The 24,777-nt window shown below is 43.0% G+C and overlaps 2 protein-coding genes across 15 annotated transcripts; one reads left to right on the top strand and one right to left on the bottom strand.

The window, feature by feature from the left end:
- Nucleotides 1-3,140: 3,140 nt before the first annotated feature.
- On the top strand, nt 3,141-22,903 carry LOC120677371. 13 transcript variants are annotated; one of them, XR_005676293.1, is made up of 10 exons: nt 3,141-3,402; nt 6,605-8,032; nt 10,196-10,254; nt 10,634-10,670; nt 10,825-10,950; nt 11,387-11,476; nt 19,473-20,268; nt 20,999-21,202; nt 21,496-21,567; nt 22,841-22,903. XR_005676293.1 is itself a non-coding variant. In XM_039958526.1 (2 exons), exons 1-2 carry the CDS (start codon nt 7,537-7,539, stop codon nt 10,228-10,230), a joined length of 531 nt encoding a protein of 176 aa, XP_039814460.1. In that variant the 5' UTR covers nt 7,329-7,536; the 3' UTR covers nt 10,231-10,627. The 13 variants fall into 13 exon arrangements, 1 of the variants encoding a protein (XP_039814460.1); XR_005676290.1 differs by lacking the exon at nt 22,841-22,903 and adding an exon at nt 20,798-20,923 and having other exon boundaries at nt 21,496-21,628; XR_005676295.1 differs by lacking the exon at nt 20,999-21,202 and having other exon boundaries at nt 22,841-22,882.
- Nucleotides 13,188-16,922, bottom strand: LOC120677370. Of its 2 annotated transcripts, none has more exons than XM_039958524.1 (2): nt 16,572-16,882; nt 13,188-14,224 (listed from the first exon to the last, which is right to left on the bottom strand). In XM_039958524.1, the coding sequence occupies exons 1-2, from the start codon at nt 16,597-16,599 to the stop codon at nt 13,575-13,577; spliced, it is 678 nt and encodes a 225-aa protein (XP_039814458.1). In that variant the 5' UTR covers nt 16,600-16,882; the 3' UTR covers nt 13,188-13,574. The 2 variants fall into 2 exon arrangements, 1 of the variants encoding a protein (XP_039814458.1); XR_005676284.1 differs by lacking the exon at nt 13,188-14,224 and adding an exon at nt 15,898-16,371 and having other exon boundaries at nt 16,572-16,922.
- Nucleotides 22,904-24,777: the final 1,874 nt, after the last annotated feature.

Here is a 24,777-nt window from a genome sequence, read left to right as displayed (position 1 = left end):
TGCGTTTGACTGATTCTTGTATGTAGAGTCTTAGATGAATGCCGATTGTTGTCAGGTGAAAAAACAAGGGGTAGCTGATGGTAGCAGATCAGCAACCAGCAACTGAAGCTGACGGCGCGGGGCCTAGAACGTAGAAACAGGAGCAGATCGTTGGTTGATTGCCGCCTCGTAGTAGGTGGTCGGCTGCCATTGGTTGGTGCGTTAACTGCTGCTCTTGCGAGCCGGTCACTGGTGTCGCGGCAGCTCAGGCATCAGGGTTATGATTCTTGCAGGAAGTAGAAGAAACATTCAGCTACAGCTGAAGCTGTTTCTTAGGACCAATTTCATATCATATTGTGAACTGTTTTGAACTTCAAACAGCTACTAGTACTGTTTTTGTGCGTTTCCAGTTTTAACTCTCCCATCTTCATTCACCCTCGTGGTTAAAGGTCCCCAGATACAGGCTTCATCAAGTTGCAGTGTAAATGAGATCAGAGGTTATTCCTAAAAATAAAAATTAATAAAAAAATTCAGAGCCTATCCTCACCGTATCAACAGTTTGTTGGCCTGCAAGGCTGCAAAGACTCCGAATCTCCTCTAGTGCTCTTATTGTGCTGCCCTGTCAGCCTGCGGCATCCAGAGGTTGGTGCGTATACTCTATAGTATTTTCTTCAGATGAATGTATACCTTTCTCAATGTTCAATGTTTTCTTCACATGAACACATATTGCTTTTGAATGTAAGAATGTAAGCTTGTATGGCAGAACAAGTCCGTCCGTTGCATCCACTGAGCTGTCTGAGCACGAATGCACTAGGTGTTTATGCACCTAGCTATGGACAGCTTTAATTCCTCGAGCGTGATGCAAGTATATTCTTCTACTAGAGTTTAAGAAGGAATTGAGTGGTGAAACAATCTCTAGGCGATGGGACAGAACAAACTACTACAGCAACAGCAATGAACGGATCATCGCAGACAAGATTAATTGTTGATTCAGATTGCATCTACTTTGTCAACAATGCGGCTGAAGATGACAAATACGAACCAGAAAATCAGTTACTGCGCCGCCGCCCAGCGCTGTCTGTCGTCAACTTCAAACGCCATCACAATGTCAATGTTGGCCTTCTCGTGCTGTCCTCCTCGCTTTGATGTCCTTTTAGTAGTACTAGCAAAACATGCCCGTGCGTTGCACCGGGGCGTACAACGTGCCGAGTGGTTCCATGAACGACTTGCGGTTTGTAGATTTATGTAGTGATTGTGTTATTTGTACGTTCTAATACATCTTTGAATCGATATAATGTGAAAATTATAGAGGAGTGAATTTATTCAACGTGTTTATGTATACGGTAAACAAATCAGGTAAAGTATTTTTCTCGATCATCACCGTTGTTGTCGGACAGTTCTTGGCTTTGGTCCTACGAGCTCCTTTGCCCTAAAAGTTCATTAAAAGAGCCTCTTGGCTTCACTGGCAAAGAGCGGCTGCTATTGTAGGCTGACATGCTGAATGTTACTCGTCTTCGGCGAGCAGTGATCTTTTCATCAACCTCTCATGTTGTGTGCTGCAACTCCTTCTAGAAGCTTTCAAAATTGCTTGTGCAATGCAACGGGTGGTGGTTCTTGCAACCACATTGTTATCATTGACTAATCCATGTATAATAAAAATAAGTTTTGTTTCTATTAAAAACTCCATTAGATGGAGCGGTATGTCGGTTTATTAATAAGGTATATATTATGTATAGATATAAATATGTTTCTTAAAAACAAATAAATATAGTATATCTCATTTAGCCATTGATCCATCGCCAAACGCTTAAGGCCCATGGAGCTTGTAAAGGCCCAGTTCGCTGCATGTATGTATTATGCAAGCTAACGCGCTTTTTTCATTTTTATATTAAAAAACAAAATTTCAAAAATATATGCCGAATAGGGAAATTTTCAAAAATGAGTGCCTAAATGTAAATTTTTTTTACATTTAAGTCCTGGCGCCAGGGCGCATTAAACAGTGAAATTGTAAAATCGATATAAAATCAGAAAAATACAAACTCAACTGTTCTGTATTCTATGAAATAAGATCTACAACTTTTGTTACATAAAGTTTTTCATTTGATCAATGTATCTTGCTCTATTTTAAATATCAGTTTAATGCACTTTTATTTAAATCTCAAGATCCATCCTTTGGATGCATGTCATCTTTGGCCAGAGTGTTGCATGTGGTGAGTATAGGCTTGTGTAAAATTGGTAGGCCCAAAAAACACTTCTAGTATAAGTTTTTAAATTAAATCTTGCAATATGTCTAGTTTAAATGAATTATTTATCCATGCTGCAATACTGAGTTTTAGGAGCCATAACTTTTACAGTAGCCTTATTTTATTTCCTAAGAGCTATAGAAAAAGTTTGGTAAATTTTAGATAAGCACAACTAGACCAAATGAATTATGACTAAGGTAAATACACTAAATCAAGAAAAATAGTTCTTGTACCTAGAAAAATCTGAAATAATTCATTTGGTCTAGTTGTACTTATCTAAAATTTACCAAACTTTTTTATAGCTCTTAGGAAATAAAATAATAGTACTGTAAAAGTTATGGCTTCTAAAACTCAGTATAGCAGTATGGATAAATAACCCATTTAAACTAGACATATTGCAAGATTTAATTTAAAAACTTATTCTAGAAATGTTTTCTGGTCCTGCCAATTTTACACAAGCTTATACTCACCACATGAAACACTCTGGCCAAAGATGACATGCATCCAAAGGATGGATCTTGAGATTTAAATAAAAGTGCATTAAACTGATATTTAAAATAGAGCAAGATACATTGATCAAATGAAAAACTTTATGTAACAAACGTTGTAGATCTTATTTCATAGAATCAAGAACAGTTGAGTTTGTATTTTTCTGATTTTTCTACGATTTTATATTGATTTTACAAGTTCACTATTTAATACGCCCTGGGCGCTAGAACCTAAATGTATTTTTTTTTACATTTAGGTCCTGTCGCCAACTGGATGGGCGACAGCCCCCTGTCGCCCATTAAGAGGGCGACAGACACCCATTTTTAAAAAATTCCCTATTTGACATATATTTTTGAAATTTGGTTTTTTTAAATATAAAAATGAAAAAAGCGTGCAAGCTAACCCTAAGTCACTGAGACACTGACCTTATCCGGCTCCCAGGTCTCAGCCTCCTCTTCTCCCAACCACGGCCGCCGCTCTACTCCCTGATCCCCTATCCAACTATCCGAGAAAGAGTGACCCAGACACCCAGCCTCCTGATCTCGCGGCATCACCACGAAGTAGCATAGCACTCCTACATAGCCACCCCCGCGACGGGGGAGACGGTGGGGGCAGCTAGATCTTTTGCGTCTCTATCTACCGACGGCCGCCGGAGCCAGCAACGCCGCACCGTGCGCGGGCTGGTAGACAGGTTGGGCTGGGCATTCGGGAGGAACCGAACCGATGGGTTCGGTTCATCGGTTCCTACAGAACTTCGGTTCCTAGATAATATGTACCGATCGGTTCTTTTTAGAGGCAGGAACCGAGCAACTTCGGTTTCGGGTAGTTCGGTTCGGTTCCGGTACTTAACGAAGGAACCGAAGTTTCAAAATGCATAAAAACAGCTCATTCAATAGCAAATTTTGACAGCACCTCCTCTAATTTTAGCACCAATCCAAACATCAATTCAAACAAGCAAAAGTAGCATTATAGTAGCAGCATTACATCAATTCAAACAAGCAAAAGCAACGGTAGCATTATAGTAGCAGCAAGCATTACAGTACAACACATAGATGTTTTTGTTGTCTCAAATTCAAATGACCAACTCAGTAGCAAGCAATCAAGCATTACATAGAATTCAAGTCTCCAACTTAGTAGCTCAGCAGTCAGCACCAAGACCAACAGGCAACAGCAAGCACCAAGCACCAGCACCTTCAGACTTCATTAGTTCAGTCCTTCACAATCACAAGCTGAAATATTATTTGCAAACTGAAACGAGTAAGAAAAAATAGAATTGATGATGAGTATATGAATCGAAGAAATGATATACATTTATTTAACTCACATGATCATTTATCTTTAGATAAGCTCTTGTTCTTGGAGCTTTTGCTTGGCTGTGAGCTGATGTTGGTGGATGTAACCATCTTTTTTTTGCTGCCTTGGATTTGTGACGGCGCAGCATGTGCATCAACAATGGCCTTGTCCTTGAATTCTTGAATAATTTCTACAAATAGAAAACAGCAAACAAAGGATACATTAAATAATTGTTGAAAATTGAAAACAGAAAACAAATGGTAAAATAGAGCTACCTTCTTCTAGTTTGGCCAACTCTTCTGTATTTTCTTCAATATTGATAGGAGTTGCTCTTCTAAGCCAATCTTGAGTGCAAACAAGAGCTTCAACCATAAATGGAGTTAGTGAAGTCCTAAAATCATCTAGAATCCTCCCAGATGTGCTAAAGGCAGATTCACTAGCAACTGTGGAAATTGGTATGGCGAGCACATCACAAGCCATTGTGGACAATATGAGAAATCTAGTAGACTGCCCCTTCCACCAAGAAAGAATATCAAACTTTTTTTATCTTCTTCACACTCTTCAACCAAGTATCTATCAAGTTCAGTCCTGCTGCCCCTGCTGCATGTCCCTGCTGTTCCACTAGCTAGCTTCATCTTCTTAGCAATTCTAGTCCTCAACTTTTTAGCACTCTCTCCATCTTGCTTAGATGGGAGCGAATCACTTGGTTGGGACTGCACTTCACTTGAAGAAGAATTATTGTTCCTATATTCTTCAAAAAGTTCATGCAAACATTTGGTAATTGCAGCCCAAACTTTCTGTCCAACACCGTCACCATACATCTCATCTATTGCAATTTCTGAATATTGTGAAAGCTTGTATCTAGGATCAAGTACAACATCAATAAAAATCAGCAAGTTAATATTTTCCTTCTCCTTTTCTTTTCCCTTTCCCTTCTCATTTTGTAACTCTAAATTGTCATGCCAATGCCCCCAATACTTGTCATACTTATCTTTCATTCTTAACCCCATTTCTTGCTGCATAAAATCAGAACTACTCATCCATTCTTTCATCAATTCATTGACTTCTCCAATCTCATGAAAATAATTATGAGCAGTCACACTTAACGATGTTGAAACACGGTTTGTAACATCAACAAAATGCCCTAAAAACTCAGCTAGTTTTTTTTGCATTATCAAAGTCATGCTCATCAGGAACTCCTGGACTAGGAACACCGGGCTTAATGTCACTAAGCAACTCAATTGTATAGTATGGATCTTCCTCTGGATACCTTGCAAACACCTTTTCATATGTGCAAGCAGCTTTTAGCATATCATATGTGGAATTCCATCTAGTGCACACATCAAGGTTTAAGAATGCTTTGCTGTCCACTTTCTCCCATTGAGCAATCTCTTTAAAATTTTCCAATCTTGATGTACCACCCCTAATGAATTTAACCGCAGCCCGCACACGCTTGATAGATTGGTCTACTTCTTTCCAACCATCTTGGACAATCAAGTTAAGTATATGTGCAGCACATCTCATGTGAAGGTACTTGCCCTCTGCTATGCTAGTTTTCAAACTATTCATTTGTCTTCTCAAATAAGAAACACCACTATCATTTGCACTTGCATTATCTACCGTCATTACTTTGTCTAACCCCATTCAAGTAAGACTTTATGCAAGTGTTTCCCAATATCATCTCCCTTTTTGCCTTTTACCTTGAAAAAACTAATTATCTTTTTATGCAAGCACCAATTTTTGTCAATAAAGTGGGCTGTCACAGTCATATAATTCTCTTGCTGCTGTGATGTCCAACCATCGGTTGTGAGGCAAACTCTATTGCATTGTTCTAGTAAGAAAATTTTCAATTTTGCTTTCTGCTCAAAGTACAATTGCACGAGACGCTGCTGCTGAGCGGTGTCCGGGGCGACGTGCAGTTCATCAGGCAGGACGGCGCCTCCCGGCGGCAAGCACGACGAGCAGGTCCGCGCATGGACGAACCAGGTCCGGCTCCTCGCGCAGGACTGCAACAACTGCATCACCACCTATCGGTACTACGGCGACCCCGACATCCACCGCGCCCGGGACGGCCTCCGGCGCTACATCTGGTGGCTTCCCTGGTTCGTGAAAGGAGACGCACCTGCGGAGCGCCGATCTGTCCTCCCGTGCGGCGGCGCGCGGGTCTGCGGAGTCACCGGGGCACTGTGCGCCGATCTGGTAATTCGCAGCCTCCCAGGCGCAGCGCAGGTGGGGGGGCGGGGGGAGGTCAGGTGGGGCGCCGCCGCGGGGGGTGTACGCCTGGCCGCCTGCACTGCGCCTGGGAGGAGCTGGGAGCCTGGGATGAGTCGCGTGCGTGATGTTAGGGTTGGGAACTGGGGAACAGATGATATTAGGGTTTTTAGTTGGGCCGAACTTACATTGGGCCTAATGAGCTGAATTTCGGTTCTTCGGGAGAACCGAGCCCAAGTACCGAATATCCCGAGAAACTTCGGTTCCTTAGATCATAGAACCGAACAGGAACCGGATTTCTTCGGTTCCGGTTCCGGTTCCTTCGATATCGGTTCTCGGTAACTTCGGTTCGGTTCTCGGTTCTCGGGTTTTTTTCCCACGATAGACAGGCGCGCCGCCCGTGTCCTAGATGCCTAGCTGTGTGTTGCCTGTGGGGAGCCACTTCGTCACCGAGGCCGGCCAACGCGCATCGGCGCTCTGCGCGGCCAGCAGTTTGTGCGGGATGACGAGATCTGCTCCTTTCCTCCTTACATGTTGACGAATCGAAGTCCGCTGCGCCGGGTGTTTCCTCCATCGACATGCTTCTATTCTTTTGCAAGGGCTCAAGACGTCGTGTGATGCGGCAAGATTGATGTGAGGGTGAGCATGATCTGCTTGCTTGGGGATTTTCTTGTATATATTTTGGATTGTTATTTATGTTCTCCTAGGCTGAGTTTCTATCTTGGATTTGTAGTTAAATCCGTGTCCTAGTAGCTTCTATTTTTTTTAATAAGAACTCAAACTTTTCGAGTCCGTCTCCAACTACGTACCTATCTTCCCTTCCAGCAAGGGCTCTATATGGGCTGGGCTTTTTTCAGTCATTGCAGTGGGGTTTTGGCAGGCCAGTGTTAAACAGGCCGTGATTATGTATGGAATTCGTCGAATATGACCCGCTTGCTGCTGATGGGTTTTGGAGGGGTTGGGCCGGAACTCGAATATTCCAGGCTCAAACCATTCGCCCCGGCCCAGCTGCCTGCCCTCCTGCCTGTAACAAATCTGCCTGCCCTCCTGCCTGTAACAAATCTGCCTGCCCTCCTGCCTGTAACAAATCGGATCCGACGGTAGAGGCAATCTAAACCCTAGGTAGAAAACAGATCGCCCCCATCCATAGGCCTATATAATAAAAACAGCGGCTGGCTAGATCCATATCGCCGCCGCAACAATCCGCACCATCTCCGTCTCGCCGCCGCCGCACCATCCATCTCCGTCTCGCTGCCGCCGCACCATCCATCTCCGTCTCGCTGCCGCCGCATCTCCGTCTCGCCGCCGCCAGAAGGAAAAGATGGTCCACGTACGCATCTTCTGCCATGCCGACATCCAAGCCCTGCAACGCTCCGATCAGAAGCTCGTGTATGTAGATCTCGTCTCTCTGGAGTCCCTGCGCATAGCGAGCGACTCGTGTGCACTCCTCGTCAACCTGATTCAGAGGAGGGACTGGCAATGCACCAATCTGCTTGACCGGAGGTACTGGCACTGCCACCAGATGGATCTCCTCTCGCTGATGGCAGGCGTGGCGCTGGAGCTCCACAAGATCAAGCATGATCTGTATCCCCTCCTCGTTTCTCAGGAGGCCAAGCTGGAAGGGGGCTTCCTGAAAGACCTCCGACTCCTGAAGAACTCAGCAGTTACGCTTGTACGTCTGGCGAAGGAAGCTAAGGAAATAGTCGAAGGATGTGTCGATGAGGAGGATGTGGAGGATGTGCATGTGTTTCGGCTCTTAGGCAAAGTTAAAGAGGTTGGCAAAGCGGTAGAGGATACCGCTGATCTGGTACTGAAAGGTACTCACAACATTGCCTGGCTTCAGGCACATCTCCCGTCCGTGCTCGATCCGGTCGACCTTCTGTTGTCGGCCCCGGTTCTTTTCCCTGATCCTGATTGAGAGTAGACTATCAGCTGTTTCTTGCCAGCTCTGGACTGTTGTGATGAGTATTTTTTTAGGGGCGTGGCAAACAGCTTAGAACTGTAGTAGGGGTAGTTTGCACAGCTCTCAAATGTTGCGATGTTTACTTCTTGAGTGGCAACACCCTTTATGTTTGGATGATGTTAATGGATTTTAAATGATTTGTATTATGGTGCTGTTTTCTCATTCTGTGCTAGGGTACAACTTGCAATTACTTTCAGTTAGGATGATTCTGTGGAATGGCAGCTCCACCACCATTCTGTGGAACGGCAGCTCCACAAATATTACGGGAAAAATCATTACGGAAACACGGTTTTACTGCACAGCTAGAAATCCGTGTTGTCGGAAATGACAGCGGGGAAAAGGTTCCCTGAATTCTATCTTAATTTCTGCTGTTATGTACCCCTGTGAAGTATACTGCATCAAATGTCCTTTTTAGACACTACAGATCACACACCACAGCAGTTGCGTGCTTTTTGTCCTTTTTAGACACTACAGATCACACACCACAGCAGTTGCGTGCTTTTTGAATTGTTCTCCATAGTGCCTTAGTTTTTCCTTTTTTTCAAGGTTCCACCCATCCTACACTCCATCAAAAACTTATTTAGTTAAATCTTAATTGACATAGGGGAGCAAATGGTAGGTTCCACCCGTCGTACACTCCATCAGAAACTTATTTAGTTAAATCTTAATTGGCATAGGGGAGCAAACGGTAGAATATTTTTTGATCCACTGAAGGGCAAATGTGGATTGCGACACTGATTTTCGGACGCTATCCATGTCTGACTCTGATTCCATGAAAATAATATGGGAATGTGATACCATATGAGATGAGACTTGAGAGGTATACATCCGAAGTATCAAATATTAAATGTTGAGTACTCTATTATGATTTCATCACTCAAGACTGACAATAAATAGGCATGCTATCACATATGAATGGGAGTAAAAAATAACACGCTCTTAGTTTTCACATCCTGGCAATCACTTTCATTGTGCTCACTCTAATTGCACCCGTATTGTTGAATATATCGTGCGGTGTCTGCTAGTGTAAATAGAGTGAATAATTTCATCTGTCTGACCAATTTAAACCTCGGTGAAGAATAAATTGTCTAGTACTATCCATGCCCTACTCGGGTAAACTATGGGATAAAATACGAATATGGGATGAGCTATAAGCTATATCTGTACGTATCTGATCCAATTACACCCCTATTGCTATGCGTTGATGTTTCAATCAAAGAATTTGGGTATTGGTATTTGGTATATGTATATTGCTTTGCACTCGATAACATGACAGATCATGATTAAATGGTTTCCCTTAATTTCCACTGCGGTTAAGAGTTATGTTTGTAATGTTTTCTGACAAAAGTATTATTGCGTGTAACACCACTCAAGGAATTTTAAAGAGGTATATTCAGTAAGAAATTTCTGTGAACACTCTTATCAGGAAAAAAAAAAGAAATACATCATACTCCTGTTTTTCCATGTTGGATTTAGCCATCTTATTTGGCATTCTGTCTGATTACATGGTTCTGAGAGTTTGGCATGTGAGCAAAAAGGGCAATGCATGTGCAGATTCATGTTTAGACATCAGTTAGATGAATGACATGTAGAGTTGTGAATATGCAATTTTTCCCATTTTTTTAATGCTAAGACAATGCCTTTCAACCACGGTGTAGTTTTAATTGTTAACATTGGTTGGCCTGGATGACACTTATTTCACAACTTGGCCTGCAAAAATAAAATAAGCCTGCGCCAACAGCTTTGCAAATTAAATATTTGTCATGAGTCATGACAAGCTGAAGAAATGACTTGGAACAAATTGGTTTAAATTAGAATTATGACATGTTTTTAATGTAACATGCTAGTTGGATGTGTGCTTCTAGTAGCACTATAAAATTTTGCTTGGATGCATGTTTTAAGGCCTGGATATGGTTCATTCTTTACAAAGATGCGGATGAAAATCTAACTGCTGAAATTGTCTGATAAATTATGTTGTGTATTGCAATGTTTTCTTATTTGTGTTTACTGGATGCAGGTTTCAATTTTGGCAGGAACACTTGCTCGACTTGATAGAGAAGCACCATACTACAAGAAGTACACCTTCTTTTCTATCTTTACATGACCTGCTCCTTGTGATAACTAGTTATTTAATCAGGGCATCCATTTACACACCATACATACAAAAAGGAAACAAAATAGACAAACATTAATTCTAGCATTTGTAGTTGTGATTGTTTATACAAATTACACTGTAGTTGTAGTTCATCTCTATTTTCTCTATGAAGAGAAGAGATGTGTTGACTGTTGAGAAAGAATTCAAATATATATAATCTTACTCCTTTTATTTTATCATTATATCATTATTTTTGAATTATCGAACTGGATACTGTAGGCTAGCTGTTTGAAGCTTAATGACGTATTACATTATCTATATTGCTGTTGATATTTTCCTTTTGTTTTAATTTCTTGCCAGGGATGGATATAATGATTTCAATACATTCTATATGCAGGTAACTTTCTTTAGCTACTTGATGTTACATGTATCATTATCTTCATATATTGATATGCTGATGATGAGTTTCTAATGACTTAATGGAATGGCCAATTGTTTTGTTTTTCATGTTGCTGGTGCCTGCAGTTTAATGAGATTATTTGTTTCTTTAGGGTGCATTTGGTACTAAAGGTGGCTCAAGTGGTTCCCCTGTTGTTGACTGCCAAGGAAGGGCTGTTGCCCTAAATGCTGGAAGCAAATCTTCCAGTGCCTCTGCCTTCTTTCTTCCATTAGAACGTGTAAGTTGTTTATAAATGAGCATCAGTACATTCCCCTGTTATTCTATAGCTTATTAGAATTCCAAGATTGTTGATTCAAAAATTGGAAGGCTTGCAGTGCATAACATTTGAGTGTAACTTTCAAGTTTAAAATGACATGACACATTGATACTAAGGAAAGAATCAGCTTGTTTTACACGGCTTTACAGAAGCAACAATACCTATCACCAAACTAGAGTAATTCATTTGAAAATGTGCAGAGTTTTCATTAGCAATGCACTTTTTTACTTTACATTGGGTGGTCTTTAAGGAAGATTAGAGTGGGAAGAACGTGTAGGAGTTCACACATACTAAAATATAAGATCATAAAGATGGGCACACATTGTTACCTTTTAAGATTCATTCATTTTTTGTTGTGCTGTTATTTATTTAAAAAATATGTTTAAACTATTTCTAGGTTGCCAGAGCACTGAATTTGATACTTGATAGTTGGGATGCATTTGGTACCAAGCTAGAATCTGTTTATATTTCACGTGGTACACTTCAGGTGAGTATTTTGTACAGTGATTCCATTATTTTATCATATGGTGTCGGTGGTTGTTATTGTTGTTGTGGAGAGCTTATGAATGAATAAATATTCATGCATTTGACCTTGCAGTACTTCAAATTATTTTTGACATGCTGCAATTTCTCTTCAATTCTTCATTGCTGTTACTGCTACTTTTCTTTTACTGCCGTTATTGGGCTTCATAGCATCCCTCTTTTTTCTATTGCATTGGAAGGCAACCTTTCAACACAAAGTGTAAAGTGATAGAGAGGGAAACACCACACCACATTTGGGGGGGGGGGGGGGCTGGAATATATATATATATATATATATATATATATATATATATATATATATATATATATATATATATATATATATATATATATATATATATATATATATATATATATAGCCACAATCAGTGGCTTTCCATTGGATATTTCATTGTTTTTGTTGTTCTGAAGAATTGGTTTTTATTTCATAAATCACAAGGCCACAGTTTGGCTGATGCTTGATCTGTAAGGCCACTCTACTTCATGGCTCATCTTGATCTGTAAGTGCAGCTATGCCACTGGCATTCACAAGTGACATTCACAAGTGGCAGCTAAGTCCCGGTGATCACGTCCTTGCCGTGGCACCCTTATCCTTCTCCTCCTCACCACCACCCGGGCCGTCGCTGCTTCTTCCTCGCGTGAATCGGCGTCTTCAAGGTCGCGCTCCTCACTGTTGGCCTCTATCCGCTCGATTCCGCTCTCCCCATGCTCCCCTGCATCGTCGCGGCCACGGTCGGCACGGAGTCAAAGCCCCAATTCGGCCATGCCGCGGAGCAGTAAGGGGCGGCGGGCGTGGCAATAGTGGGAGGGTGGAGGGTGTGAGGGGGGTTAGCAGCCAGAGGCACGAGGGGGTGGGCTGGAGCAAGAGCCGGCGGTGCGAGGGCAAGGAAGAGGCGGTCAGGAAGAGGCTGGAGCTGAAGGGAGGCGGAGGAAGAGACGGAGGTAGGAGGGGGTAGGGTTTCCACTCAGTCGGGCTTTGATCGATATGAATCATCGGATCTGAGATGGGCGGCCAGGAAAAACTGAGCCTTTGGAGAAACGGTCATGGCTAGATTTCTCGGGCCGTTAAACGCTTTCTTTTTTTTATTTTATACCACTATTGTGAAGGGACATGTACAAATATTCCCTCAGTTCCAAATTGTAGGTCGTTTTGGCAACTCTAGATACATAATTTTTGTCATGTATCTAGACATTGTGTTTTATTTAGGTGCATAGTAAAAATCATTTTAGATTGGGTTTGCTAGGAGCGCTGTGGACGTCTGCTGATGCGGTATAAATCATTTAACTATTTATTGTATGCTCTATGATTTAATATGGTCTGATCTCCAGATAAAAATATATCCATGTTACCATTTACTACTTTGGATTAGACTTTACATTAGTCTATTTCCATTGTACTTAAATACTCTGACACATGTGGGACCTATTTAACTGGTAGCACTATGCTTGCCATCAGCATAGCCAATTTTAAAATAGAAACAAATTATGACATACTAGTATTGTCACGAACTTCGTCACAAATATGGTAGTTGAACAGGTTATGACAATTTTTAGTTGATCTTAGTGACGCATACTATATTTTCGTCACTAAGTTGTACTGAACCCTATAAAACGTCATAAATAGAATGATTTAATGACGAATAGCTCCGTTGTCATGAGAAATTCGTCACAGAAGGTCATATTTGTTGTAGTGACATCAGTTCAAGGTGCCACAACATCAGTTCAAGTTTCAGATACTACTACATTCATCTTGGTTCAACATAAACAACAACTAAAATACAGTTCCTCGGTCATCATCCACAGCACCAGTTACATGGTCACCTAGCATTCATCTAAGAGCTACCAATTACATCGATTTCATCACATAACCAACAAACAGACCACCTAAACCAACAACAAGAACCAGCAACACCCGCATAGCATTGGCCAGCTTATCCATCATTGCAGCAAGCTCTTGCGTCACCATCACTGCTCCAGGATTACCAGCTTGCCCAACTGCCATGCTCTCAACTTCATCGTCAGCCACCAGCTCGTTCTCGACATCATGAATCTGCACGATCTTCTGTTCCACCAAATCTGCACGAATCTGCATGAACATATCGCTCTTCTTCCGTACAACATTTGTCAAATTCCATCTGAGCGTTCCCCAAAGTGTGTATCAGATCAGTCAGACTAGGAATACTTGCCTGGAACCCATTGAAGTCCTGAGCACCTTTCAGTACATCTTCTGTGATACCAAACAGTGTGTCACCAAAATCTTTAGCTAGTCTATATATCAAACTGTTGGTCTTAATTCCTTTCAGATAGAACTTCTCTGGCTTTTGCATCGCACGGGCTTTCGACTTCATTGTTGCCAAAGCCAGAGTGGCAATATCATTAAGAAATGGAGCATTCTGAACTGTTGGTAGTAGCTGAAACTCAATTAGGGATAAATCAGTCCAAAATGCACAATAATTCTCCAGCGCGACCATCTGCTCGCAACTCCAACTCCTTGGATGGATAAACTCACGCAGCAAATTATATGAAATTGCCGCCTCGGTCAGCGGGCCCAGCCTCACAAGCTTCACGAGGAGGATACCGTCTGGGAAGAGTGGATGATGTTGCAGGTTTATGATGTCTTGATGGGAATAGATGTTGTGTGACATCTTTGGAGTGGTGGTGTGGTGGTGGGTTTCTTCGGCAATAGAGGAAACTGTAACAGCCCCAAATTCAAAGAAATGAGTCAGTTGCACAAATGGGTAAAACAATGGAAAATGGGGCGAAAGAAAGAAACAACTGTGAAATCATGGAATTAAACTTTAGGGGACAGCGTGATATGATGACGTGGATAACTTGATTGCATGTGCTGTTGGCATATTGAGATGTATGTCTTGCTTGTCGAGATAGTTGAAACAGAATTTTGGTCAAAATTGAGATGCTTTGACTCTTCAATATTCTTAAATGTCTTAAACTACACTCTATTTAGCTAACAATAGTGCTCATATATCATTGACTATTCTATGCAATCTCAGTTACAGACAAGTAATAAAGTGTCCTTAATCAAGATGAACATATTTTGAAGTCAGCTAAATTGATGGAACATCTAATTTTTTTTGAAGCAATGGCCATTTTAACAGAAAGACAATTCAAGTTCATTAGTTCACAATATCACCGAGAGTGAAAGACTAGACAACCTAAAGGTTTTCACAAACTTGCAAGCAGTTTTGGTGGAGAGCCAACACTGCTACCAAAGAGTTCGACTAGCAACTACTTGCTCTTCCAGATACAGATATATCTAAAACAAAAAAAAGGCATGGAACCTAACTAATCACTACTTGCCACATACATTAGCACCATTGTTGCTGAATAGAATTCTAATAGTATAATATCTAATTGACCTTCTAGATGCCCACAGCAATACACAAGCACGGAACACCTTTAACCTAAAGTCTCATATACCAGCAAAAGCACATCTTATAGAGACCTCCAAAAAAATAATGAAAGGAACAAGATAGAGCAAGATGATTAGGAAGCTTTATTAAATGAAACTGGTTTTCCAAACTGCAACATAGAATAAATATAAACCATGTTCAGCTGAGAGTCATAACAACTAAAAACAATGAGCAGACTTTCATTGATTGCTCTATTCAAGTAGGTACAGATTTAAGTTCTGATTAGCTTAGGGCCAAGAAAAAAAAAGCTGAAAGATTTTGCGACTAAATCAAAACATGATGGATCAATCTGAAAAGAATTACTCACACGTTATTGCCAATAGAACAGGAAAAGAACTCAAAAAATTATAAATTGATTAAACAGACCCAAATGCTTACAGAGATTAGCCTCAAAATAGATAGAAATATGTATTAACATAAGGCACATAAATTGTTTATTTTTTTCATTATCAATAATAAATGATGTAAAGCAAATAAGTAAACCCATGAAGCCAAGAAAATAACTACTACGGTCACAATATTCGTAATTATTCAGACTGGATGATAGCCAGCACAAGCAAAACAGTGAAAAAGATACAATAAATAGAGTGCTTTATTGCAACGAATAGATGTGTTTACTTAAAAATTAAGCATCTGTTTCTACAATACTAAAAGAGATTATGATTCATTACAACACGTATTGTACACGAGTTAAGGTATGATTCATTACAACACATATTGCCTCAGAATACTTAAAAAGTCGGTAACAACAATTCCACAAATATACCTTAATAAGGGCCTGAATATAAATGGCTATAATGATTATATTTTTCAACTACAGTGCATATCTAAATTTGGATTTTAAATTATCACCACTGTTTGTGCATTATTTCAACTACAGTGCTAGGCGAGGCAATGTTGCTCCACCTAGCATTATCTTTTGAAGGAGAGTTCAGGACTTCAGGTTATAATTCCATTGCTCCAAGAATTACAACTATCATTACAAGCAGAAGAATAATACATAGTGGTTACAACAGACCCTTCTATCTGAAATCTATTAATAAACAAACACAGAGAAGGTGCTTAGATAATAAATACACAACATGAGTTGCCAACAAAAGGAAGCTGACACTAAAATGGGCACATGGTCCAGTAAATGAAGGGACATAAGTATCTGAAACCACTAAGATCCGTAAAAGCCAATCAAAACCATGTGACTGAACATTGCATCACCAGAGAGGACTAGCCAATAGGAGATTCAGACCAAAACAATACACCTTAATCTGAGAAGACCTTAAGGTACCATGGTACTACCAGATAAACACGCAGCAGTAGCACACCAGTCAGGAAACCACAACTTAGATCATTCATCCATTGCCCTCAGCAAGAATAGTACCCAGAAGGATCTTCAATCATCATCATTGGCCAGCTGTGATACCTCACATTAAATAAAGGCCACAATGCATCACATATCATCAATTAGTCGGCCTCAGAGATCATTCAGTACCAAAAAAACCCCACAATGCTTACTAGGAGAACTATCTGAACAAATCGAGTCATAAACATCTCCAGCGCCCACAAATTCCACCACCTAGGAAGAAGGGGAGTGGAGGGAATAAATTATCTCACCTAACGTGCTTGGTCGCTGTGGCTTCATCTCGACCTTCAGTGGGTAGGGCGACGCTGAAGCAGCAAGCGGAGTCCAGGCAGATCCAGCCGGCGCAGGAAGGGAGCAGAGCAGGGGTGGGCGGAGCAGCTTCTTCCGTCCCAATCCGAGGTCCGGCTACAGGCAGATGGGAAGTGAGGGGCGGCAGCGGAGCAGCAGGTTGGGCGGCGGCGGAGCAGCAGGATGGGCGGCGTGCGGTGGGAGGGCGGCGGCGTGAGTTGGGAGGGCGGCGGCGTGGGAGCGACTGCGGGGGTGCGGGCAGCGCGCGATTTTTTTTCTTTTTTCAGCGGGCTGCGTCGGAGGGGAACAAGTGAGAGCCGGGTGGGGTGGGTGGAAGCATCTAGGCCCCTATTTCAAGTTTTGATAATTAATGACAACGGTTTGTGGATTAACGAATTCATTTGAGATAATGAGTATAGGTTGATCCACGAGTGAAAGAGATTTGGTTGTGAATGTATGGAGTTTTGGAAATGATAAGCAAAGCTCGGACTCAAGGCAAAGGTATAAAATATGGTCTTTCTATTTTACCGGTCACAAGGCGTTTAGTGGATGAAAAGTGACCGGATTTGTTGGATAGATAGCCGTACTATCAAGAGGGGTTGTGTACTCATGCTTGACGGGTCTTTAGTGCCTTTTTGCTCAAAATGTCTAGTTGCATGCATGAGGGCTAACGGCGTTTTGAAAAGATTTGAAATAGACTAAGTTCGAGAGCTGACTGAGTAACGGCGGACAGTCCGCGCCTGATGGGCGGACAGTCCGCTCCCGTTCCAGAGAGCTTGCAGAGGCTCTGGTGGGCTGGCGGACAGTCCGGCCCAGTGGGGCGGACAGTCCGCGACCGTTCCAGAGAGCTTGCAGAGTCTCTGGTGGGCTCGCGGACGGTCCGGCCCAGGTGGGCGGACGGTCCGCCACTGTTTTTCAAATGTGTACCAGAAAGGGTGTCTGCCTGGTGTGAGCTTCAAAGTTGAATGGCGGACAGTCCGCCCATGGGGCGCGGACGGTCCGCCGGCTAATCTCAGGTTTGTACCAGAGAGGTTGTTTCTCTGGTTTGGGCTGAAAAGTTAAACCGCGGACGGTCCGCTCGTGATGCGCGGACGGTCCGCAGGCTAATCTCAAAATGTTCCAGAGACGATGTTAGTCGCTGGTGGGTTGGAACTCTTAACTGCGGACGGTCCGCCACTAGGGCGCGGACGGTCCGCCAGGGGTTAACGGCTAGTTCTGACACACATTAATTGCACTCTGACTCACTGGTTTATAACGGCGGACAGTCCGGTTTTTGAACCGCGGACGGTCCGCGACTTCGCAGAAAAGAGTGTAACGGCTAGTTTTTGGAGGGATGTCTATATATACCCAATGCCCGGCCATTGGGTGACTCTCTTGGCCATTTGGATAGCATTCTTGACACATTAGAGCTAAGGCATACCTCTCTCACACACTTGCTTAGAGATTGCATTTTTGAGAGTGTGAGAGCTACCTAGTGCATTGCATCAAGAGTTTGAGCTTTGTGGCATTAGAGATACTTCAAGCAAGCGTCATCAACTTGTTACTCTTGGCAGTTGCCGCTCCCTAGACGGCTTGGAGAAGTGGATTTCGTGGAGCTCCTCCAAGGAGATTGTTGAGGAGCCCCGATTTCGGTTGTGAGAGGTTTTATGCTCACCTCACCGGAGTGGTGAAGAGCAACTCTAGTGGAATCGAGGTGTAGAGCGGTTCCTTGATTCAAGCCGGCTCAAGATCAAGAGGTTCTTGATAGAGGAGCGGTTGATTCTTGGAATCCACCTCAACGTGGATTAGGGGTGACCGGCAAGTCATCGACACCACGGGATATTTTCTTGTGTCAAGCTTGGTTACTTCTCTTGCTCTCTTTAATACTTGCTTTTACTTTAAGCAATTTACTTTACTAGAGCTTGATTTGTGTCTTGTCACCCTAGGTTGCAAACCCATCTAGAGATAGTAATAGCATGACATAGCGCTTTCCTTTGTTACTAATTAAATTTTTCTAGTGTTATTGGTTTTAGATTTTAAACCGACTATTCACCCCCCTCTAGTCGGTGTTCTTGATCCTACAGTGGGGAAGGGGACCAAGGACCTAGGGTTTCACGTAACGTCTCCTGAAATTCAGTGTGCGTGGCAAGCAGGGTTAACATGGTCCGGCCGGTTTCGGTTTGGGCCGTTATCAAATCGGCCCAAATTCAAATTTGAATTAAAAAAATGAAAAATTTCTAAAAATATTTTAAGGTGTGACGGATCTAATGATGTCAAATTTTCTCAAAAACTCGTTCATTTAGTATAGTTTGCGAAAGTTTAAAGTTAAATAAAAAAAGAAAAAGGAAAAAACCAGTCAAACCGGCCGGTAAACCGGTTGCACTGGCACTTTTGAATTCAAATTTGAATCCAATCGGTTTGGACCGGTTTCTGGTCAAACCGGTCCGGTATACCGGAATCGGACCCCGCCGGTTTGACCGGACCGGTCGGATTTGTAAACTCTGGTGGCAAGAGGCTATCCGAATTCTGTGCAGGATGTTCCACCCTGGTAAAATAATTCAGAAAAAGGGAGAATAAGCATCTGGAAGAATCTGAAGAGAAAAAACGATTTACACTTGTGCTTGTGCCACCTTACAATGATTCTAGATTTCTAGTTGAGATTTGAAAAGGACAACTGCACATTGCTTGGACCGCATGCATGTTTGTTTTTTTTTGTTGAAAAAAAGAAAACATACTAGATGCAAATAAGAGGCAGGATTTATTTATATCCCTGAAAATGGGGGATAAAAGGCAGAAAATCCAGGTCCATCCAAAAATTTTGCCGTCCCAAATTTGCGTGCCCGTTCCAACGGCTAATAAGCGTGCCGTTCTTGTACTCATTTCAGGAATGCCTGCTTGGAGGACGCATATGGCCCAAGTGAATTGTGCTGGCAAGTCGAGATTAGTAAAGCTAAACGCAACGAGGAGGAAATGGCAATTGCTCAGCTGGATCATTCACGCATGCATGCATTTCGGCAGTAACTGCTCGTGATCTGACCAATCTCACGCCTGGTATACCCGTAGCTTCCCTCCCAGGGGAGGGTGGCCACGTCTCCCCGAATTCTCCGATTGGATCGGATTTTTTTTGCAAAAAGGCTCTTTGATTTTCTCGAAATCGCATTCCCGTCCGCATAGGCCCCTCATCTACTGTTCCTGTGCCTGGTATTTTTCACGAAGGCCCCCGTATTATGAAAATATTACGTTCAAAGAAGAGAAAATTCCGATTTCGTGTTTTTTTGCGTTTACCCGCCCGCCTCCGCCCTTTTGCGAAAACACCCCGCCTCTCCCCACCAAATATATACGGCGATTGCAGCGAAAAAAAAAGGCCGGCATCCTCTCCGTCTCGCTCGCTCTCTCTCCCTCTCGCTCGCTCTCTCCCTCCCCAGCGCAGCCACAGCGACGGCCGCCGCCGCACGAGCGGCCTGCAGGCGGAGCGCACCCCCGACGCAGCACGGCCAGCCCTATTCCTCCTCGTCCTCCTCCTCAGCTTCCTCTTCCTCTTCTATTCCGAGGTGTCCGCGCCCTCTGCATGAAACCCTAGCAGCTTCGACGGGCGACTGCGCCCCCTCCACGCTAGAGGCCGGCAGCGGCGACGGCGGCTTGCTCCTAGCCTGTGCTCGCGGGACAACACCCAGCCATCAGGTTCGCCCACCTTCTTTCTTCCCTGGCTGCTGTGCGAGGCCCAGGGGCTGTTTCCTCTACCCTCCCTATTTCCTGCCCTTCGAGTGCTCGATGGAATGTCCAAGACGGCTCTACTTGGTAGTTTCCTTTATTTTCCTGCCCTCTGTACATACCGTAGCTTTTGTAGCAAGATGGATATGGAATTAGCTAATCTGATGGGTAAAACATGATAATCTTTGATTAAGTTGCTATTCATTCTTTTGTTACTTCCAGATGCCTGACAATTTATTCAGTCAGAGTTTAATTTTGTATCTATAGTTTCTGAATATTCATGTGGTTTGAAGTCTAAATATTAATGTTTTAGATAATAAGTCTCAATATCTATGTGAGTTCAATTTGTTTCATGCACGTTCAATGGTCTGAACGTAGTAGAGGTGCATCCTTTTATTTCCATGGCCTCTTGAGGATATCTTAGAACATGATTGATGATTACTCGATATGCTTCCATTGTATTTACTAACAGATAACGATTTACATAAACTCAACCCAGGAGGTTTACATATCTTGCTCATTAGGACGTCGCCTAACACTCGATGAGGCTATCATAACTTTAAACATAAAGGCCTAATGTCTTTGCATTTGGTTATGCTCTTCTCATCTGTATATATAATAATAGGTAAAGCGCATTGTTCTATTTATAAAATGGAAAAAGGACCTTAAATCATGATTGTTTTGTGAATTTTGGTTTCAGGCCTGCACATATTGGTTTAGGTTGATCATGATAATCTTATTTTCGAACCTAAACTGAAGTACAATGATACATTGAAACAATGAAACCTCAAGTTTGGATTTGTGCTCCGGTACTACAGTCCATTCAGACCATTCAAGTTCAAAGAAAGGTTTCTTCTTTACCATTTGGGTATGATGTGTTTGATAGAACGCCCATAACAGCAAGGTAGGTGAAGATGCTACACACTCTTTTATCTGCTCTGATTTGTTCTTAGAATTATCAGCTTGTTTTAGGCATATATTAATTTAGTGCATCCACTTGGAGAAAAGTATTATCTGTTCTGCAACAGACATATTTGCCCCACTCTGGTATTTAGTTCTGCAACAGACTTCTTTGCCTTACTGCTACACTGATCCATATCAGTTCAGTTGCATGCTTCTTATGTACCACAACCTTCACTGTGTATAGTGTATCCTTTGTTCTCTGATGTGTGATGCTTGACGGTTGATGACTTCTAGGTATGTACATGGAAATTATTGAAGTGGATACATCCCTTTAGAATTTGGCGATCTGGTGGAACTCGAGGCATTGTAAGTACAGATTTTAAAAGGAAATTTGTAAATCTCGATTGACTATTGATCAGTTTTTCAATGCCTCTGTGTTATTTATTACTGTCCACTCTGCATCAGATAGATCTCTCCAATTACACCGATCCAAGCTTTCAGGGAGATTTTCTATTTCACTATAGTAGTAGACAGAACCTGAAGGGCCACAAAAAAACTTACAGAAAGTTTGTGCTGCCCATGGTAAAACATTTTATAGATTGACCTTCCTGGGTCATAGAATCAGAATGATCAAGTTATTGGGAAGCATCTGCCGCTCAATAACTCCATGAAAAATGGTTAGCTTGAAGCTGCGTTATAACTCCATGAAAAATGGTTAGCTTGAAGCTGCGTTAGGTTTTGCAGAAATCTTTACACAGTTAAGGTTAGCTGATGCCATACTATTTTGCTTGGCAACACTTATATTTTAGAGGACATAATCTCAGTCCTCTCTGAACACATTAGAGCTGTATGGCCTCCAGACATATTAGATCCTTACACTTTGTAGATCTAGCAGACGAAGTGTTATAATATTATTTTATTGAGAATAATAGTTTGTGTCGGGTACCACGATTAGGGGCACCCTAATCGTAGTACTAAAATCGCCCTAAAAAACATTAACACATGCTGGGCAACCGGGCCCACGAAGGCCCACAGCCTCTTTCCATCTTGGAAGAAATGAAAGGACTCAAAGAAGCCCAACACGAGGCCCACACAGTGCGGCCCGTCCACGTTCCCCTCGGACCCGCGGGATCTCCGCTTCGCTCGAGGGCTCATGCCGAGACCCCTCGACCACATCCCGCATTTCCGCCTCGCTCGACGGTGGCGAGCCTACCCTCGAGCGGGGCGAATCGTCTCCGCCTCGCTCGAGGGTAGCGAACCTTCCACCTTGCAAGGTTAAATCGGATCGATTCGCCGTCTCTCTCGGTTAAGAGAACTTTGGTCACTGCGTCACATCGTAGTAAAGAAGTGGAATAAGAATTGAAAGACGAGGATAGGATATATGTTTGTGATACTCTTGGAAAATATAATGTGATGTACCATATTTGCTCTAGATGTTTATGCAAACCTAGTTGATATTTGTACATTAAACTTGAGCTAAAATATTGAAAGCAATGATCCACCATTAGTCGCTTTCCAGCAAAAAATAAACTTCAGAGCCAAAAGCTTTCATGTCTAGATAGTGGGCTAAGTATACCCATGTCGGGTAAGCCTTACTGAGCATTAGTATACTCAGGGTTTGTTGTCGCCCTGTTTTCAGGTAACTACTGCTGGCTGGAGCTAACCATGATTCACATCGGTGGGCTCGATGTGATGTCCTCACGTCATCGTAGTTATCGTGGTTTTTAAACTAAACTTCTATTTAAATTCCGCTGCATGTTGAACTCTGATAATTTGTTTAAAACTCATTTTGTTAAGCTCTGTTTTGTAATTTAAAATTTGAGAAACTTTTGTCTGCTTGTAATCATCTGCGCTCGCCTTCGGGTGAGACTTCCAGTGTTTTCGATTCTTAACCCAACAGGATGCCGGATTACACCGTTTTAAGTGCGTGTTTACTTGATTAACCATTAAGATGATAGTTAGCGCACTTAAGCCGGTTTAATTTGGGCGGTTCTGCTACAACGGCTCCCCTGATGATGTGTCGGACCCAGCATCATCAAGCGGCGCTCCCGGCATAGGGCGTGCTGGCGGGCCCAGTCCTCGCTGATCCACTTGTCCACCATCATGGACCAGCACTCGGCCTTGTTTGCGCACCAGTTCGGAGGCACCTAAACGTTTTGAAGTGCATCACATATGGTAATATCAAATACAAGATAAATGAGTAGAGATGACATTTATTTACCCTTAAGTACTAGTCTCGTGTGAGGAAGATATCCCTTGAGGCTGGTTTCTTGACACTCCTGTTCTCGTACTCAGCGCAGTACACAACGACGGCCTGGACACGCGCCTCGTAGTGCATGTCCTTCACCAGCTTGTAGCAAGCCTGGTGAGCCTGCTCGTTCGCCCGGGCCTCATAGCCTTCCTCGCACCTGTAGAAATCCTGCATATATAGACACAAGATAATTGCAATCATTACAAAAATTGAAACAAAAGACCATTTTAGTTGGAGAATGACTTACCCACAACTCCCCGACCACCCGCCGCACTTTGGTCGTGAAGTTCCTTCCTTCACGATCTGTAGCGTCCTCACTGGCCATGTAGTGGTCCCACGTGTATGCCGGCTCCAGGACTCCGGCATGCATCACGAGCCTGGGGAAGTGCTGACTGCACAGAAGACCCAAGATACCATTGGGCTTCCTTTTATGCTCACCAGGCTGCACAAAAAACCACCCCCTGCAAGATTGTTTAATTTTAAATTTTGGTTAGTAGTGCAATTTTAAATATATGCAATGCATAATAAAGAAGTACTAACATACTTACTTAGGCTCTAGTGGCCGAATCATCGGGCGTCTCGCCATAGGGATCGGACAGCGCGGGAATTGCGACGGTCCACTCCCCTCCTGCCACCCCCTCCTCGGCCTCCTCCTCGTCCTCCTCGCTCCTTTGCTCCTCCTCCTCCACCCTCTGCTCCTCCTCGCTCCTCTGCTCCTCCTCCTCCTCCTCTACGGGAGAAGGGGTCCTCTCCCTCCTCCTCCTCCTCCTCACCTTACCTCCTCCACCACTCCCACTACCTCCTCCTCCACCCCTCCCTCTCCCTCTCCCTTTCCCTTTCCCTCATCCACCACCTTTGCGAACACTACCGCTCCGGGATTGTAACAGCCCATGGGCCAGATGGGCCGAGCCGAATCCCGGGGTTACTGTAGCGATGGCTACTGCAGCGCCGAAAAACACTGCAGCGCCGGAGGTTTAGTCCCATACTGAAAAGAGAAGGAAACCCAGACCAATTTAAATACCGAGCCCTGGGAAGCTAGTTAATTCCAGATCGATCCTTTTTGCGCGAAGCGAGGACGAAAGCGCAAGAGGATTAATTAGCAGGTGTGGTTTACTCAACGTGTAGAGTAGATCTTAGCCGTTATCCCGGGCCGGGTCGTTACAGACCCTCGGGTGCGTCGGACCCACTACTGCCTCCTCCACTACTGCCCCTGTACAAGCTGCTGATCCAACTCATCTTGCCCCCGCCTGGCATCTTTGTTTGGTTACTTGAAATCAAAAGGAGCGATCGAATTAGTCAAGATAAACAATACTTGCAAATAAATA

Source organism: Panicum virgatum, chromosome 6N (assembly GCF_016808335.1).
Source record: "Panicum virgatum strain AP13 chromosome 6N, P.virgatum_v5, whole genome shotgun sequence".
Lineage (NCBI taxonomy): Eukaryota > Viridiplantae > Streptophyta > Magnoliopsida > Poales > Poaceae > Panicum > Panicum virgatum.
This window is presented reverse-complemented; position numbering and strand designations above follow the sequence as displayed.